The sequence below is a fragment of the Ctenocephalides felis genome, unplaced genomic scaffold, assembly GCF_003426905.1.
Source record: "Ctenocephalides felis isolate EL2017-DRISC unplaced genomic scaffold, ASM342690v1 CF-g0.4_SCAFFOLD_00845, whole genome shotgun sequence".
Classification (NCBI taxonomy): Eukaryota; Metazoa; Arthropoda; class Insecta; order Siphonaptera; family Pulicidae; genus Ctenocephalides; species Ctenocephalides felis.
In genome coordinates, this window is record NW_020536999.1 from 92,327,291 (window position 1) to 92,345,851 (window position 18,561).

General features: G+C 32.7%; 1 protein-coding gene across 1 annotated transcript in view; it reads left to right on the plus strand.

Moving 5' to 3' along the window:
• LOC113363025 (helicase domino) overlaps nt 1-14,648 on the plus strand; it is a gene marked incomplete at its 5' end in the record, with an annotated part of 61,874 nt that extends 47,226 nt beyond the window's left edge. The window contains 21 exon segments of the mRNA XM_026605516.1: nt 812-1,123; nt 1,301-1,444; nt 1,590-1,778; nt 3,008-3,262; nt 6,561-6,596; nt 7,245-7,500; nt 7,566-7,841; nt 7,912-7,969; nt 8,123-8,172; nt 8,261-8,527; nt 8,587-9,285; nt 9,346-9,567; nt 9,637-9,819; nt 9,905-10,020; nt 10,092-10,202; nt 10,340-10,603; nt 10,702-10,800; nt 11,003-11,092; nt 11,248-11,334; nt 12,173-12,274; nt 14,483-14,648. Coding sequence (XP_026461301.1) covers nt 812-1,123; nt 1,301-1,444; nt 1,590-1,778; nt 3,008-3,262; nt 6,561-6,596; nt 7,245-7,500; nt 7,566-7,841; nt 7,912-7,969; nt 8,123-8,172; nt 8,261-8,527; nt 8,587-9,285; nt 9,346-9,567; nt 9,637-9,819; nt 9,905-10,020; nt 10,092-10,202; nt 10,340-10,603; nt 10,702-10,800; nt 11,003-11,092; nt 11,248-11,334; nt 12,173-12,274; nt 14,483-14,491 — 3,825 coding nt within the window. The 3' untranslated portion in view covers nt 14,492-14,648.
• Between the last annotated feature and the right edge of the window lie 3,913 nt (nt 14,649-18,561).

Below are 18,561 nucleotides of genomic sequence, written 5' to 3' on the forward strand. Positions count from 1 at the left end.
TTATTTTGAGATATAGTTTGAGATCATCTGCAAATAATAAATGTGGACAGCTAATAATATCAGATATGTCATTAATAAAAATAATAAATAGTTTAAAACATTCATATGTTAGAAATTGTGGTGATGAGTCCTGAAGAACTCAAAAAAACAAATAATAAAATTTATGATTCTGAAGAACCGGTACCGCTATACCTTTATTACCTTGATTACTTTTCAAAAAGCTGTTCAGGTCGCACCTTTTGCATTGCTATGTTAAAATTTTTACATATGGTAGTTAACAGCACGTGCTGTAACTCCTCAAATTAGTAAATAAAGTAATTAGTAAAAAATTAATGCCACTTACACCTATTTTCTTCTTCCAGTTACGTCATGTTTGTCCAGCCAGCCCTTGCCCTCAGCACCCAGGTCATGGTGTCCCACCCATCTCCATCTAGACTGAATCAAGAAAGACTCTTCGAATCTTCTTTGACACCTCTTGCCAAAAAATCATTAGTGGCTCTGCATCCGATACAGTCAGCAGGAGCTGTCAAGTTTCCTGAGGCTCGTCTGGTGCAATACGATTGTGGAAAATTGCAAATTTTAGATGGATTGTTGAGGAAACTGAAGAGGGAAAGTCATAGGGTGCTAATCTTCACACAGATGACCAGGATGTTGGATGTCTTGGAAGCATTCTTGAACTATCATGGACATGTTTATTTGAGGCTGGATGGTACCACTAAAGTTGATCAGAGACAGGTAAAAAGAAAACTAGTAAAGGATTTATAGATTTTTACACACAGTTTAATACTAATCATGTGTCATTTTCCTCCAGGTTCTTATGGAAAGATTTAACAACGACAAGCGCATTTTCGTTTTTATTCTATCAACCCGATCAGGTGGTGTCGGTGTCAACCTTACAGGTGCGGACACCGTCATCTTTTACGATTCGGATTGGAATCCCACGATGGACGCTCAGGCTCAGGATCGTTGTCACAGGATAGGACAGACTAAGGATGTTCACATTTACAGACTTGTCAGCGAGAAGACAATTGAGGAGAATATTTTGAAGAAGGCTAACCAGAAGAGGCTGCTCGGCGATTTGGCTATCGAGGGCGGCAACTTTACGACTGCATACTTCAAATCGGTAAGGATAATAGATACATGTATATTATTAAAATAATATGTATCATTTTTAACTAAACATGAACACAGGAAGGAAGAAAAATAGTAATTTATTGAATTTTTTAGATAATGTTGTCTAAAGAATTCAGCTTTTGTTTGTCTTCTTACTCAAATTAATGTTTTTATTGTTCCCTTTCAGCAAAACACCATTCAGGATCTTTTTGCTGTTGACTCAACCCAGGATGATGCTTCTCAAAGGATGGCAGAGATTTTGGAGCAGAATAAGCAGAGGATGGAAAAACTGTCTAAGAGTGATTCAGCTACGGGTTTGCCTTTGGAGAAGGTAATTAATTAACCATTAATATCTTAAAGAGAAATTTATTTCTTGACAGAAAATCTAATTTTATAATTTTATATTCATAGTTATTCTGATTTGTTTATCCTTCAGACAATTGTGTGTTTTAATTCTATCCATTTTCGTTTTACAGACTGCTGCAGGAGCCCTGGAATCTGCAATGAACCAATGCGAGGACGACCAGGACGCGATGGCGGCGAAAACTGCGACCGCCGAGATGTCTGCTGATCTGGAGGAGTTTGACGAAAGCATTCCAATAAATCAAGAAAACAATGAAGGATTGAGCAAGGCTGAAATTGAAGTACGGAGGCTTTTGGAACAGGTAATAATTGATATAATTTCAATATGGGTGCAAAGAAGTTTTTAACTTCCCGAAGGAGAAGTTTATGTTTTCATCAAAAAATCCGACTCGCTAATTTTATGTTTTCTCGACGTTTCAAGCCATTCTGAATCGAATGAGACCAAATTTGGAAAAAGTATTGTGTGCGCGTGTGCGTGTGCACCAACAGATTTTTTGCCGTAAATCGACGTTTTCTCAAAAACGGCTGGGCCGAGTTCAAAAATTTAAAAGCCATTCGATGTATCTCGATGAGGACTATTGTTTGTCAGTTTTGTGCGGCGATCGGCCAAGCCGTTTCTTCGTAAATAAAGAGAAGTGAAAAGTTTTTCGTCCACGTTTTAGCCCGCAATTCTGAATCGATTTTGAAAATTAAAAAATCGTTCGAAAGATATTGGTTGGGAATCGACCTGATTAGTTTTGGTAGAGATCGGCCGGGCCGTTTCTTGTAATAAAGTTTAAAAAAAAAAAAATCGACGATTTTTATGATTATTTTTTTGACGGTTGATACCATAGTCTTCTAGATCATACTAAAATATTACGGCCCTACAACAACTCGTTTAAACTTTAAAAATTCGTCAAAGTTTGCAAAAATTGGTATCGTTTTTTTTGGCATTTGTCAAAATTAGACCTTTGATCGACGTTTTCTCAAAAACGCCTGAACCGATTTTAGAAATTTAAAAGCCATTTGATGTATTTCGGTGAGGACTATCGTTTGTCAGTTTTGTGTGACGATCTACCAAGCCGTTTCTTTGCAATTTGAAAAAAAAGTGTTAAACTTTTCGTCCACATTTAAGCTCATCCTACCGAACCGATTTTAAAAAATCAAAAACTGTTCGAAAGATATTAGTTGGAAATAGTACTGATTAATTTTAGGTGAAAATCTACCAAGCCTTTTTCTTGTAATTAACTGTTGAAAAAAAAATTTAAGCCGATTTTCATGGAACTTTTTTTGGCGATATACATCGTGGTCTTATAGAACTTACTGTAATATTGCGGCCTTACGACAAGTAGTTTAATTTTAAAAATTCGTCAAACTTTGCTAAAATTATTATCGTTTTTTTTTAAAGTAGGAATGATGAAGTATATTATTTACACATTTTTTTCTTGATTAAGTCGATTATTTAAACATATCGGGAAGTTCATTTAACTTGCCTCAAGGCTAAATACCAAACCGACTAGTTGTATGTATTTATATCGTTTTTTTTTTTCAGTTGAATCCTTTAGAAAAATACGCGATGAATTTCCTAGAACAGCACGACGGCGGTTGCTTCTCCGCGGAGCAACTGGCTTTGGCTGAAGCAGAAATTGAGGAAAAACGTTTAGAATGGGAAAAGAATCGTCTGGAAGCCCTGAGACAGGAGCAGATGGAATTGGACAAACGGAATGCCCAAGACGATGAGAACTATCAGAACTCACCCTATTCAGCAAACGATTTGACGTATCCGCGAGATGATGCTTTGAATCAGGTTAATGAAACAAACAATTCTTCTAAGATTGGTAGAAAGAGGAATAGAGTTAGATTGAAGAGGAAGTTGAGGAAGAAAGCTAGAATTAATACCAACGACGACAGTAATTTGTCGACATTGAATGATGACTCAAAGTCCGCGATGGACGCATCAGACGATGATTTGCCAGTGTCATCATTTAGAAATAGCAGCGTTGTCGAAAACAACACGTCCGATTCTAAACCAAAAACTTTAACCAAACTCATAAATTCCGATGTCAACAGTCCCAGGACGCGTTCGACAGGTAAAATCCCTTTAAATCTTTGGACTTTAGACGTCAGTCCAATCCTGCCAGGTGTAAAACCTGTCGTAAACAAAGTGACAAAGAACGGTCCCGGTAAATTAAAAAATAGCAAATTAAAAAGTAAGAATAAGAATTTCAGTGGCTTTAAATCGGTTAGTGATACTAATTTAGACTTAAGCTCAGATTTAGATAGTGATGATAGTTGGGTGGATGATAAATGTGAAACGAATGATTCTAATAATAAGAATAGTTTAAATAAATTAAACAACACTGTTGTATTAGACGCTTTGGATACGGAGTTAATAATTAATAACGCGTGCACGAAATTATTGAACGACAATCACATCTCGAAGATGGATGAAGTTTGTTTAGGGAACGACTCTGATCTCGGCATTGAGAGGCTACCGAAAAAAGTAGAAGATGAATCATCGACCGAAATTGATTCATCGACACAATCGGTTATTAATGTAACTCAGAGCAATGGTTCTTCAAATAAAATAAAAAGCAGGTCGAGAAAATGGGCGATCATGCCTAGTAATAATAGAACTTTGGACGGTTGGCTGGTTAAGTCACCTAAAAATATAAGTAGGGAGAACTGCACGGAAAATAATATTTCTGGTAATAAAAGTATTGTAGGGAAAACCAAAACTAAGAAGTTTCTGAAACAGACTTCGGACGATATTATGATTAAACGGAAAACGAGACAATCGGTGTCTTTGGCAAAGAGTGAAGGGAAATAGTTAGTTTTGGTAATTTCATTTTTGTATGTACATAATTATGAAAAACACACACATACATACATATATATATATATATATATATATATTCCTGGATTTGCTGAAACAATCCTGGATTTCAAAATATTTGCTTTCTTGAATGTTTCTTTCAAATGTTCTTAATTATGGCGTGTCGGAACTTGATATGTTCCATCACCGGAGTTTTTTTTTTTGTATCAAAAATAAATTGCTTAATGTAACTATATTTATGACGAACTATAATAATCAATTATGGTATAATCAAATTATTCATTAATTTTTAAATAAATTTAGTTTTGGACAAAAAAACTGGTGATGGGACTTAACTAGTTCTGATATCTGAAAATTTTCAAAAAAATTATATATATATATATATATATATATATATATAGAATTTTATGATATATATATATATATATATATATATATTTGTATGTGTGTTTTATAAACAAGTACATTCAATTTTTTTATTCAAATAATTTCAGAATATAATAAAGTGTCATTCATGAAATAATAAGAATGATTATGAATTCAATTATCGGACGTCCCGAGTTTTCGACAACGTTGCTTTTAAGAATGATACATATTTTTTAATGTTAAAAACATTTGTATGTAACTTGTATATATTTTGTTAGAAAAGCAATAATCGATGCGTTTTATAACATTATTTTGGTCCTACTTAATTATGAAGGCATCGATTTTTGTTTTCTTACCTCTGAATGAAAAAGTGGATAAAATTTGCCAAAATAAATGAAGGGATAATGAAGTGTTTTACGTATTAAAAGACTTTTTTAATTAAAATCAGTGTAATTATTTATTTGTTTAGACAATTGTTGTACAGAACGATTTTAACCGTACCGCAAGGGCTAAAACTTGAAATGTATAAATGGAAATTAATTTTTACTCGTTGTATGATAAATTATGTAAATGTATTTGTTTAAGTTATTTAAGATTTAGTATTAATTATGATTATTATATATTAAAATTTATTATCATGGAAAAAAATGTGCAAGATGAGAATTTAAAAAAAAAAAAAACTGAAACTGAAATAAAAATGCATTGCAATTGTAGAAATGTTTTTTGAGTGATATTTTTCCTTGCCTTGGCTAATATTTTGTATATTTATATATACAATTATTTATAAAATCGTGTTCGCGGTTGGAAAGGGATAACTCTAAATTTTTGAGTTTTTATTCAACAATAAATTTAAAATGAGTGTTTGTAACCAAGTATATATGTTTATATGTCTTCTTCCAACATATATACATATATATTATTTTTGGTGTCAAAAAAAACTTTCAAAGTGTGTCTTTGCTTTGTTATTAAGTCTCTTTAAACAACAAAATTTGGTCGTTTACACAAAAAACATTGAAATGGCAAATTTATTATATTTATTTTATATTATCTTTTTTTTTATCAAAAATTGGCACCAAATTTTGGATGTTTGTGATGAAAACATAAAAATTAAGAGTTTGCCATTCCAAAATGAATTGAATTTTGTTTGTGAGCATATTAGCAAAGCAAGGATTTTAAATCACTTAAAAAATTGTTGTTTATATGAAAAGTCGCTCATTTCATTTTTCATTTATGATAAATTTTAATACGGTAGAGTTATCCCTTCATTTATTGATTTTTTTTTAAATTTTATGTGGTGGTTGTTGAAAATATTCATATGCACACACACACACATATATATATATATATATACACACATACACACACACATATATATATATATATATATACACATACATACATAAATTTGTTTGGTAACATTGTCTGATGATGATAAAGTGTTCCGAGGCACATATCAATTTTGTTTCTATGGGTCATTTTGAGAAATTTTTCAAAGAAACTATATAACTCACGCAAATAAAATATTTCTGTCCGGATATATAAAAAAGATTGTACAATTTCCTACAATTTTTTCTGTATTCTTTATCTAGTCTATGTTCAGCTAAAAAAAATCAATGTCAGGTGCCAAAAGTTTATTGGATAATGTCCCAGATTCAGTTCAGTTAAAAAATTTGCTGACTGGAAATTTGACTTCAAGCTATGGTTTATTTGGTAAAAATAATAAAAATTTTGCAAAATGCCCCAATGGACAAAAAATTTGTGTGCCCAAATATATATTTATACATGTATATACATAATTTCTTTTACCAGAGTATTTGTGGTAAGTACTGATAATATTTTTGTATTGCACTTTTATATATCAATAATTCATCATAATTTATGCAAGGAAATTGTTGATTTTCAGGAATGGATCGATGAAAAGACTTTGGCTCAAATGCCGGTAAGACTTTTCTTAATATTTAAGTTATTTATTTTATTTTAACTTAAACACATTATCTTAACTAAAAAATTACTTAATACCATTCTTAATGTAATGCACAAAATAAAGTAAATGAGCAACCATACCGTAAGAAACTACTCCTAATTCCAATACTTAATACTTTGACTGGTTTTATGACTGACCACTTTTTCTATTTTTTTTTTGTCAATCGTCCAAAACCAGTTTTATATTTTAATCTCTGCTTTCTTAAATAAATGCAATCTTAATTAATCGTCCTCAATCAGCACAGCTTTTTTTGCTCTGCAGGTTTTTTGTTCTGCTTTCTTCCATAAATATTATCTTGATTAAATGTGTTTTCTCCTAAAAAGACAATGTTACACATTTTGTATTGCTTGACAAGATAGAACTTGATGAAGTTTCTATTTTGTCCATATCCTGGTTTAACCAGAGGTTTTTTGTTTGTTTAAAAATTTGAATTGGATGTTTGAATCATAAGTACTGGTAACTGTTATATCGTATGGACAATTGAAGAACAATTTTCAACAATAAATATTAAGAAATTCTAACTTCTTATATTATTTTACATAATACTTTATCACAGATAAGAATATCCTATTTTGTTTATATTCATGTTTCCTACTCCCCCAGCTCTGGTGTCCACCGACACCTCCCCAAGGCGAAGGCGACATTTACATAGACGCCAATCTCCAACTACTGTACGACACCACTGAAATAATGACAGAAGCCCAACTGCCACCAGTTTATCAACCTCCAATGCAGCACCAAACACAGCAGCACAGGAGCAACTCCAGTATTGGGAGTGGAACTAGTGGTACAAACAAGAGGAAGATTGGATCAAGTGGTCAAGCAAGTTCTAGTGGACAACTTGGCGGACATGGAGAAGGTAACAAAACTGAGACTTGGTTAATGAGTGTCCATTATTATTTTTGTGTGTCCTTTACCTGCCAGGTCGTCGTCCAACTAAATACCAACGCTTTATGGCGTCAGCTTCCAACAGACAGGATCATGTGTCTTCTGCTTCAGGTCTTGATCATCATCAGAATTTGATGATGCATCATTTCCATCATGCTACTGATGGATTAGCAGCTCCTAGCAAATATCCGAGGAGTTTGTTCACGAAACCGGTTTCGGCATCTTCTGCAGCCACCAGGGCGAAACGGGATGCCAAGTTGAGGTATCAGCAATATCAGCAACATGTTGCTGCTGTTAATTCTGGACAGAGAGGTGAGTGGAAAGATTGGATAGACGTTTTGTAATTTTTTGAGTGATTATAAATGTTGTTTGTTTTTTCTAGGGTTGCATAAAGGCAATAAGCATATGATGCAAGCAGAATCTGATGTGATTTTGGAATGGTGAGTAATTTTACAAAAAATTTAGATTGCTTTATTCTTTCTTATTGTTAGTATTGATATAATAGTCGATATTTTGCAATTCCTGATCTCCTACTGTCTCTGAAATGAAAATGAAAAATATTCCAATTAGTTACAGAATATTTTTTCTTCCAGGTTGATTCATGAAGATTGGGCTTTGATACAGGCTATAACTAAATATCAAGGTAATTATGTATTATTATTATTTATTAGAAATTGGCTTATTTTTACCACTGGAAATATTAGTGTAATTTCAATCTTAAATTTGTCCAGGACTTCCTTTACTTCTGGAACCGAGTGCCCCAGGCCACACAGTAAATTGGGATTTGGTGTCAGACATGGTGAATGCTGTTTCCAGGATATACAGATCAACCAAACAGTGCCGTTTGCGTTATGAAAACGTCATTGTTCCAAGAGAATTAGGTATTTACCAACCATTGCAGCAATTGAATAGCAATGCAGGAAATGCAGCAGCACAAGCACAAGGAGCAGGCAACAAGCGCTTTAAGAAGAATGGAGCACCAGCTGCAAGTGGTAGAGGTAAAAACGAAATAAATTATTTGATTTTGAGTTGTTATTCATAATTTATTTTCCTTCAGGGACTCCAACGTCGGGCGGTTCAGCTCGAGCTCGTGCAGGTGCCAACCAGGCTCTTCTAGGCAATTTGAATCCACAGCCCCGCACAGAGCAGCTGATTGCACAGGATAATGGTGCGGCCTTTGCAAGACTTCGCAGATTGAGGATTGAAAATATAAAGGCAGTGACTGCTAGAAAACAGCAGAGTGCTGCTGGACATGCAGCTGCTGGTAGACAACAAGGCACAAATACAGCGAGTGGGAATAGTAAACATGCTCTTGTTTTTCAAGATTTTGGTATTAACTATGATATGCCTTTAAAACCTGAAGAGGTAGCTCAACGTCGTGCAGAGCGTATCGCCAAGGAGAAGCAGAAACAGCAATCAACTTTGATACAACAACAACAATTTCAACAACAGCAGCAGCAGCAACAGCACAATCCACCGCAGGTTCAACAAGCCCTGCAGCAATCTGTACAGCAACAGTCTACGGTGCAGCAGCAACAAGTGAAGACACAGGAAGGAATAAAATACTTGCAACAGAAACCTGATGGTACCAGCGTGGCTGTGAAGCAGCAGAGTATTTCTTTGGCGAATGCTCCGATAATAATACAGCAGACAGGGACAGCTGGAGGAACAGTAGTTGTTTCACAACAGCAATTGCAACAAGCAGCTGCTGGTGGAGGCGTTTTGGTTGCTTCTGGGCTCCGAGCTCAGAGGATAGGTAAGATGATAATAATTTTAGTATCTCTGATTTATTTTTTATAATAATTTCTTATTCTAGTTACTCCGAGCAGTCTCCAAGAAGCACTTCGCCAGCGTGTCTTGTCTTCCTCGCAGCAACAAGCTACTATTGCTGCCGGCAGTAGTTCAGGTGGCGTCGTCACAGTTGGCGGTACAGCTATTTCAGGAGGCGTTTCGACTGCTGGTGGAATCACGCAGGCGCAGCTGCAGGCGAGATTGCATGGACAGCTGGCGCAACAGACTGTGGCTGTCGTTAGTAAATGTAAGATGGAAAATTACACTTGTTGGAAAGTTTGTATTTTTTTTTGACGTTTTATTTTTCTTGGTTTAGGTGTGACTGGTGTTCCAACTTCAACTGTGACCCAGCAAGTAGGCGTAGGACAGCAGCAGCAGACGGTGGGTGTGACAAGAAGTGTGACGCCTGCGCAGTTGCTTCTGTATAAGCAGAGGGCTCTTGCGCAGCATGTGCAGCAGCAACAGCAGCAGAGACCACATTTATTACATGCTGTTCAAGGTAAATAAGTAAATTTATCATTATTTTGTTAACCCAATAAAGTAATTGAGTCTTACTGATTTATAAAATTTCATGTAATTTGCAGGAAGTCCTCAGATCATTGCATCACTTACTGGTAATGCTCAAGCTGGACAGAAAGTGTCTATTGCTTCGTTTTCATCTCTTGGAGCAATAACTGTGGCACAGCCTGGCAGGGCACAGGTATGATGAAAACAAATGAATTTATATCAGGTGCAGTACTTTCTTTACATTATACTTTTTTCTATTTTTAGGTTGTAAAGCAACTAGCACCAGGTAAGCAGTCGGTAACAAGACAGTTGACAGAAGCAGACGTTACTGCTTTGCTGCTCAAGAAGCAAATGCAGCAGCAGCAACAGCTTAAGGTAAAAGTTTTATTTGTGCATTTGAACTTTTAAATCATTTGATTAATATAATTCGCTATCTTATACGCAATTGAACATTAAACCTATCGGAGTATATATAATAATCATTTATTACTAATAAGTCTATTACATTTCAGAATGCTGCTGCGGCAGGCACTAAAGCCAACGTGACAGCAAACATAGCCCTCCAGCAATCTGCAGTGTCCTCCACCAACACTGCTGCTGCTGCCGTGGTTGGCGGAAGTACATCAGCCGCCCTGACAGCTGCAGGAGGAACTGCTGTCAGAGCTACTGCGCAGCAGTTTAGACAATTGCAGCAGCAGATGGCGGCGCTGCAGCGGTCGAGGCAACAGCAGCAAGGGAAGCAGCAGCTGCAGCAGCAGTTACAGCAACACCAACAGGTAGAAGGAGATAATTGACTCTTCTTAATTCAGAATACATCATTCATATTAGTCAAGTAGAATAAAGGTTACAAGAAGTTTTCTGTTTTTTTTCCCAGGTGGTGAGCAAAGCAGGTGGAACAACAACAGTCCCAGCTCAGTTAGTTCTGCAGCAGGCACCGCGATTGGCAGGAACTCAACATGTCGTAAGTCATCAGGTAATTTTATTTGCAAAAACAAAAATTTATCATATCAACTTATAAAGGACCTTTCAATAACCAATAAACATTTTAGAACAATTATTCATTCATAGCACTTCATTTATCGTATATACATTTATTCTGTTATCCAAGTTGATATAAAATTTTTGGTTTTGTGATGTATCGAGAACTTGGATTCATGTTTTTTTTTTTATTTTAGGTGATTGGAAGAGTTTCAGGTGGAACACCTTTGATTTTAGGCAAAGTTAACCAGGGAGTGGCTCGGGCTCAGGGCAGACAGACAATTCAGGTAAATGATAAAGGGCTTTTAAGGACGTTTCAAAATTTGTAACTTGCAGATTTATAATTTATAATTCATTGCTTTTTTATTATTTTTTGCATTATATATTTAATATTTATTAATAATTATTGTTTTTATTAATATAAAATGTTTTTTCTATTCAGGTTGTAAATGCTACTACAAGTGGTCTAAGAGCAGCAGGATCATTATCGCAGCAGCAAGGTTTAAGGCATACTTTACAATTCGCTCAGGTAATTTTTTAACATATATATTTTAGATTCATCTCGTTCACAAGTTTGTTTTTACCAGAAAATCCGATTTCCTTAATTTTTTGCTTCAAGTAATATAAATATAAATATAAATATAAATATAAATATAAATATAAATATAAATATAAATATAAATATAAATAAATATAAATATAAATATAAATATAAATAAATATAAATATAAATATAAATACAAATACAAATACAAATATAAATATAAATATAAATACAAACATAAATATAAATATAAATATAAATACAAATATAAATACAAATACAAATATATTCAATTCAATATTCAAGTCATTCTGAAACTTTTCACACCGAATCGGTACAAGTGTTAAATGTGATCTTTTACCGCGGATTTCTCGAAAACGGCTGCACCGATTTTAAAAATTTAAAAACCATTTGATGAAACTTTATCAGGACTCGAGTTTATTAGTTTTGTGCGACTATCGGCTGAGCCGTTTCTTTATGATTGGCACATTAGTGCTAAATACATCTCTTCTGTAGTTAGGAATCGTTGTGATTAGTTTCGGAAAAAATGTAACATAGGTTTTTTAGGTAACATCTTATTTAACGAGCTCGTCAGGATAATGTTTTAATTTCAATTTTTATGCACTGACGATCAGCGATTGCGATTTGATATTGCTCCTTGCTTTTGCAGCAGTGCTAGATTGAAAAAAAAAGGCACAAACCAGCGTAGTTCATAAACAATTTATGATTGTGATCTCAAGATTTTGTGACACATTTAAAATGAATAAATAAATAAATGTAAATAGTATATATAGTATATATAATATAATTTTTATACTAACAGATTCCTGGACATATAACAACACAAGTAAATGCATCCCCGAGAGCTCAGACACCAACTACACAGCAGCAGGCACAACAACAACAGCAACAGCAACAGAATCAGGTATTTATTAATAATAATAATAATTGATAAAAGAGTAATAAAACAGGTAAAAAAATAGAAGATTATTAAAATTTAAATATCAAAATAAAGGGGTCTGAAATTTTTGTAGAGTCTGAAAATGTTAGAGTGTCTGAAAATGTGTAGAGTGTCTGAAAATATTGCAGAGTGTCTGAAAATATTGCAGAGTGCCTGAAAATATTGCAGAGTGCCTGAAAATGTTGTAGAGTGTCTGAAAATGTTGTAAGTACAAGAAAATGTTTTAGAATGTCTGAAAATGTTGTAGAGTGTCTGAAAATGTTGTAAGTACTGAAAATGTTGTAGAGTATCTGAAAATGTTCTAGGGAAGTCTGAAAATGTTGTAGGGTGTCTGAAAATATTGTAGAGTGTCTGAAAATATTGTAGAGTGTCTGAAAATATTGTAGAGTGTCTGAAATGTTGTAGAGTGTCTGAAAATGTGTAGAGTGTCTGGAAATGTTGTAGAGTGTCTGGAAATGTTGTAGAGTGTCTGAGAATGTTGCAGAGTGTCCAGGAACTGTTGTAGAGTGTCTGAAAATGTTGTAGAGTGTCTGAAAATGTTGTAGAGGGTCTAGAACTGTCGTAGAGTTTCTGAAAATACTGGGTAGTGTCTGAAAATATTGTAGAGTGTCTGAAAATATTGTAGATTGTCTGAAAATGTCGTAGAGTGTCTGAAAATGTTGTAGAGTGTCTGAAAATGTTGTAGAGTGTCTGAAAATGTTGTAGAGTGTCTGAAAATGTTGTAGAGTGTCTGAAAATGTTGTAGAGTGTTTTAGAATGTTGTAGAGTGTTTGAAAAATGTTGTAGAGTGTCTGAAAATAGTGTAGATGTCTTGAAATATTGTAGATTGTCTGAAAATGTCGTAAGTTCTGAAAATGTCTAGAGTGTCTGAAATGTTGCAGAGTGTCTGAAAATTTTAGAGTTCTGAAATGTTGTAGAGATGTCTGGAAATGTTGTAGAGTGTCTGAAAATTTTGTAGAGTGTCTGAAAATGTTGTAGAGTGTCAGAAAATGTTGTAGAGTGCCTGAAAATGTTGTAGATTGTCTGAAAATGTCGTAGATTGTCTGAAAATGTCGTAGAGTATCTGAAAATGTTGTAGAGTGTCTGAAAATGTTGCAGAGTGTCTGAAAATGTTAGTAAAATTTGATCTTCTAAATTTTCTTTTGTGGTAGAGTGCTGATAATGTTGTAGAGTGTCTGATAATGTTGTAGAGTGTCTGAAATGTTGTAGAGTGTCTGAAAATATTGTAGAGTGTCTGAAAATGTTGTAGAGTATCTGAAAATGTCGTAGAGTGTCTGAAAATGTTGCAGAGTGTCTGAAAATGTTGTAGAGTGTCTGAAAATGTTGTAGAGTGTCTGAAATGTTGTAGAGTGTCTGAAAATATTGTAGAGTGTCTGAAAAAAATGTTGTAGAGTGTCAGAAAATGTTGTAGAGTGCCTGAAAATGTCGTAGATTGTCTGAAAATGTCGTAGAGTATCTGAAAATGTTGTAGAGTGTCTGAAAATGTTGCAGAGTGTCTGAAAATGTAGTAGAGTGCCTGATAATGTTGTAGAGTGTCTGAAAATGTTGTAGAGTGTCTGAAAATGTTTAGAGTGTCTGAAAATGTTGTAGAGTGTCTGAAAATGTTGTAGAGTGTCTGAAAATGTTGTAGAGTGTCTGAAAATGTTGTAGAGTGTCTGAAAATGTTGTAGAGTGTCTGATAATGTTGCAGAGTGTCTGATAATGTTGCAGAGTGTCTGAAAATGTTGCAGAGTGTCTGAAAATGTTGCAGAGTTTCTGAAAGCGTTGTAGAGTGTCTGAAAATGCTGTAGAGTGTCTGAAAATGCTGTTAGTGTCTGAAAATGATGTACAGTGTCTGAAAATGATGTACAGTGTCTGAAAATGTTGTAGAGTGTCTGAAAATATTGTTGAGTGCTTGAAAATGTTGTAGAGTGTCTGAAAATGTTGTAGAGTGTCTGAAAATGTTGTAGAATGGCTGAAAATGTTGTAGAGTGCCTGAAAATGTTGTAGAGTGCCTGAAAATATTGTTGAGTGCTTGAAAATGTTGTAGAGTGTCTGAAAATGAAATCATGAATGCATAGCAACAATATAAATATTACAATTAAATAACAACAACAATTACCAACTAGATCTAAATTAAAATAATTTTATTTATACTGATATTTTTATATATGAGTTTTTTTTTTGTTTCAGCCAAAATAATTAACAACAAGCTTTAACTAGGACAAAATAAATATATATATGAATTATGAAAAAATGAAATTCTGCAAATTATTAACTACAAATTGGTTTTGGAAAAACTGAAAATTGGAGACTATTTTTTATCGATATCATGTTATGTACTATTATGAAAAAACATACACACAATAATGTATATAAATATATGTATATGTATATATTCATATTGTTGTGGGTTTGTTTTTGTGGTTTATAATGAATTAATTCTACTGTATTATAAGTAATGTAACGTACGCTTATTATTTGTATACCTGTTAAAATAAGTTCGAAGTTTTGTAAACATTTATAAATGCATAAATATATATATTTAAATATTTGTGCAATTATATTTGTATCATTGTATATATGTATATGTATTTAGTTGAAATATTGTAAAATTGTATTTATTAAGTAATATTTTTTAACAAATCAAATAAATTTAAAAGAACAGGGATTGGTGCCGTTTGATTTTAATTATTGATCCACTTTAGCATCACTACAAATTTTTATTAACATCGAGACGCTGAGCAAAATGTTAATCATAAATGAAAAACAGAGTGTTAGTGGCATTTTATTTTGACATATATAACTATACTCTTGTTAACTGGATTAATTCTTGTTTTGTTTTTTGTTATAGGTTTTAATTGACATTAAAATGCAACAGAATAAAATAGGTGTAAGTGGCTTTTTATCTGAAGTTTTTGTATATATTAACTCATGTTTACTATTAATTCTTTTTATTCTGATTTTTTATAGATTTTTAGTAACATCGAGTAACATAGAAGAAATGTTATTTAAAATGAAAGAAAAAGAAAAATAACTGCTCTTTAAATTGAAAGGTAATAACAAAATGTTAGTTGCATTTTATCTGCATTTTATAGATAAGCTTACTTTAACTATTATTATTATTTTATTCTGATTTGTTATAGCTTCTAATTATCTGATGACTGATGAAGAAAATATTATTCAAGTGATAGAAAATTTTATTTGAAATGAAAAAAAAAACTATAAGTAATGGGAATTCGAGAAATAATACAAAGATAAAGTGAGTTTTTTTTGTTTTGTTATTGTAAATTGGTACTAGATAAATTTACATTGTTTTTATCTGAATTGAGATAAAACTAGATAAAATTATCTATACCAGTTTAAAGAACTACATTTTTTTTTTGCAAAATAAGGTGCATTTTTTTAGTTGTTTGACTAAAGTCTATATATTTTGTAGACTTCACATTGTTTTTATCCAAGTCAAGATATTCTTTTTTTATTATAAAAGGTGCATAATTCATTTTTTTTAAATTTGATGAAAGTTTCTATAAAACTATATATTTAAAAAATTAAAAAACTAAATGCTTTAAAAAAATAAGGCCATTTTTTTTAGTTTTTTTGGATACAAATGTAGCATTACTTAGTTTTCTTTATTTTATCCTATCGCTAGATAAAGATACTTATTTTGCTTCAGGTAACATATAACGTAAATTAGATATTTTTTTTTTATAAAGCTTTTTTATAAATTTTGCAAACGATGATCGGTTTGTCATTGTAATAATTAGCATTTAGAAATGAACCTTCATTAGAGAAATGAAGTAATTGCTGATTAATAAATTCTATAATATTTGTTCAAATATTGTTTTCGCAACTTCACTCATCATGTAATTGTGTATGAAGAACTTCATGTAATTGAAATTAACATACAATCATTGACTGCTTGTATTTTTTTACTTTTTTGCTGGCGATACAATCTCATTATTTGAACAGCTGTAATATCTGCCTTGCCTAAAAATATTTTCCATTTTAATAACTTCAAAGATTTATAGAAACTACGAATAATATAGAAATAATTTTTAATCAATAAACTTACGTTTATTACACGGCACAAATGTTTAATTTGTTTTATTATTTTCAAGGAACAGGATAAAATAATATTCTGATTCAGTACAAATCAAGATTTGTACTACGATGAAACTTTAAAATGTTTATTTATCTATGCCGATTTCCTTGTTGATATCGGTACACATACAACGTTGATGCCGATACGCATACAACGATAGATCTCTATTCACATACACGACGACTAATCACAATCGACCTTTATAGAAATGATCTCATCGAGAGCGAATGACGTACAGTTCATGCGTAACGCTATTTCCGTTGCATTTGTACGGATTTACACCCTAGTCGCGCCTAAAGAAGTTTTACTTAAAAAGATAGATAAAATTATCTATAAATCTGTATGTTTAAATTTTTACGAAACTTTTTAAAGAAATTTTCTAAATGCTCAAATTAGAAATTGCTAATTTTACTTTCGTTGCAATAAAAATTAGGTGCAGTTTTTTTTTAGTTTTTTAGAAATGACCTTATTCTAGATGAAGATACTTTACAGTAGACAATCTTATCTATCGTATATTTATTTACCCCATAAAGGCAATCATGCTTAATACGATTTTTCGTATGATACACCATACTTTAAGTCGGTTCTCTCACTTTGAAACATCAACCCTATCCTGCATAATACGCTTTCTTGCTTTGAATGCGTTTTTTGACCGGTCTTTGGGAAATCGTCTTAACGGGGTTTTACAGCAAGTATATATATATATATATATAATATATATTGTATTTACCATCGCATGTTAAATGAAAATCTTTCAATTACTAAATAAAAAAAACATAACAGTGAAAATACAAAATACAACATCACGCGATCGAATTTGTTGTTAACATTTGTATATTTATATGTATATTTATTTATATGTATATGTGTATATATATAAATTTGTTATAAACAAATTGCTAAAGCATTGTTAACAGGAAAGAAAAGTATTAGAGCATTTGAGAAAATGTATGGATTTCGCTTTCACGCCATTCAGAACACGACATAGAGAAAAAACACGGACGGGAATTTATATTATCTATACATGTAGATAAATAGATAGATAAACTAGTGGGATGCATGGCATTGTGCCTTAAGGCAAATTGCTGGAACTTCCCGTACCGTAATTAAAAATCTTGGTACGGAACCCAAAAAAATTTACACAAAATGTGTACACATTATTAAAATCTCTATAAAATATCTGATAATTTGATGCACATATCTCCAATAAACATTTTTGACCGCCAAATGACATTTTATTAACTTATTTTTATTGAGAGTCCATAACCGCTGGACCTGCCTTTTCAAAAATTCAATCAGTTCTTCATCTTGTCAATACAAGTAAAATGTTTCTTGAATTATTAAAATCGGACGCTCCGTTCTCTTAAAAACTGAGTTACCGTTATTGGCACTTTTTGCTCCGTATCTTTGGAACGGCTAGGCCTGCCTTCGCTAAAAACTAATCAGCACGTCTCCTTATCAATACGAATCGAATGTTTTTTGAATTATTCAAATCGGTTCATCCGTGTTCCTGAAATCGTCGACGAAAATTTGTATCCGCACACACACATACATCCATTTTTTCTAAGGTATGCCAAAATGTTCAGAAACCTTTGAAACGTAAAGATTTCATTTTCGATTTTTTTGCGATTACTATAACTTACGCTACGGGAAGTTAACTAGGTGCGAGGGGCATTTTGCCTTAAGGCCGATTCCTGAATCAAATTTTGACTCACACACAATGTGCTTTTTCCAAATTTGGTCAAAAGACTCAGAATGACTTGAAACGTCCGGTAAATGAAATTGGCAAGCCGGCTTTTCTGTAGAAAACATAAACGTCTCTAGCGGCAATAATAAATGCATGAATAGATAATTAACTAGTGGACAATGGCATCGTACCTTAAGGCAAATTGCTGAAACTTCCAGTGCCGAAAATTAAAATTTGAAAAAAACTTGACTTTTTTACAAAATTTTGACTTTTTGAAAAATTTGATTTTTTTTATATTTAGAACCTTTTTTCAAAGCAATTGCGCTGCTTAGATACTACTGTCGCAGTAATATAAACAAAATTTGTACTCATTTTCAAATCTTTATAAAATACCTGATAGTTTGATGTGCATATGTCTAACGATCATTTTCGGCTTCTTTTTTTATTTTTTTATATGGATCTCCGAAACTGCTGGACCTG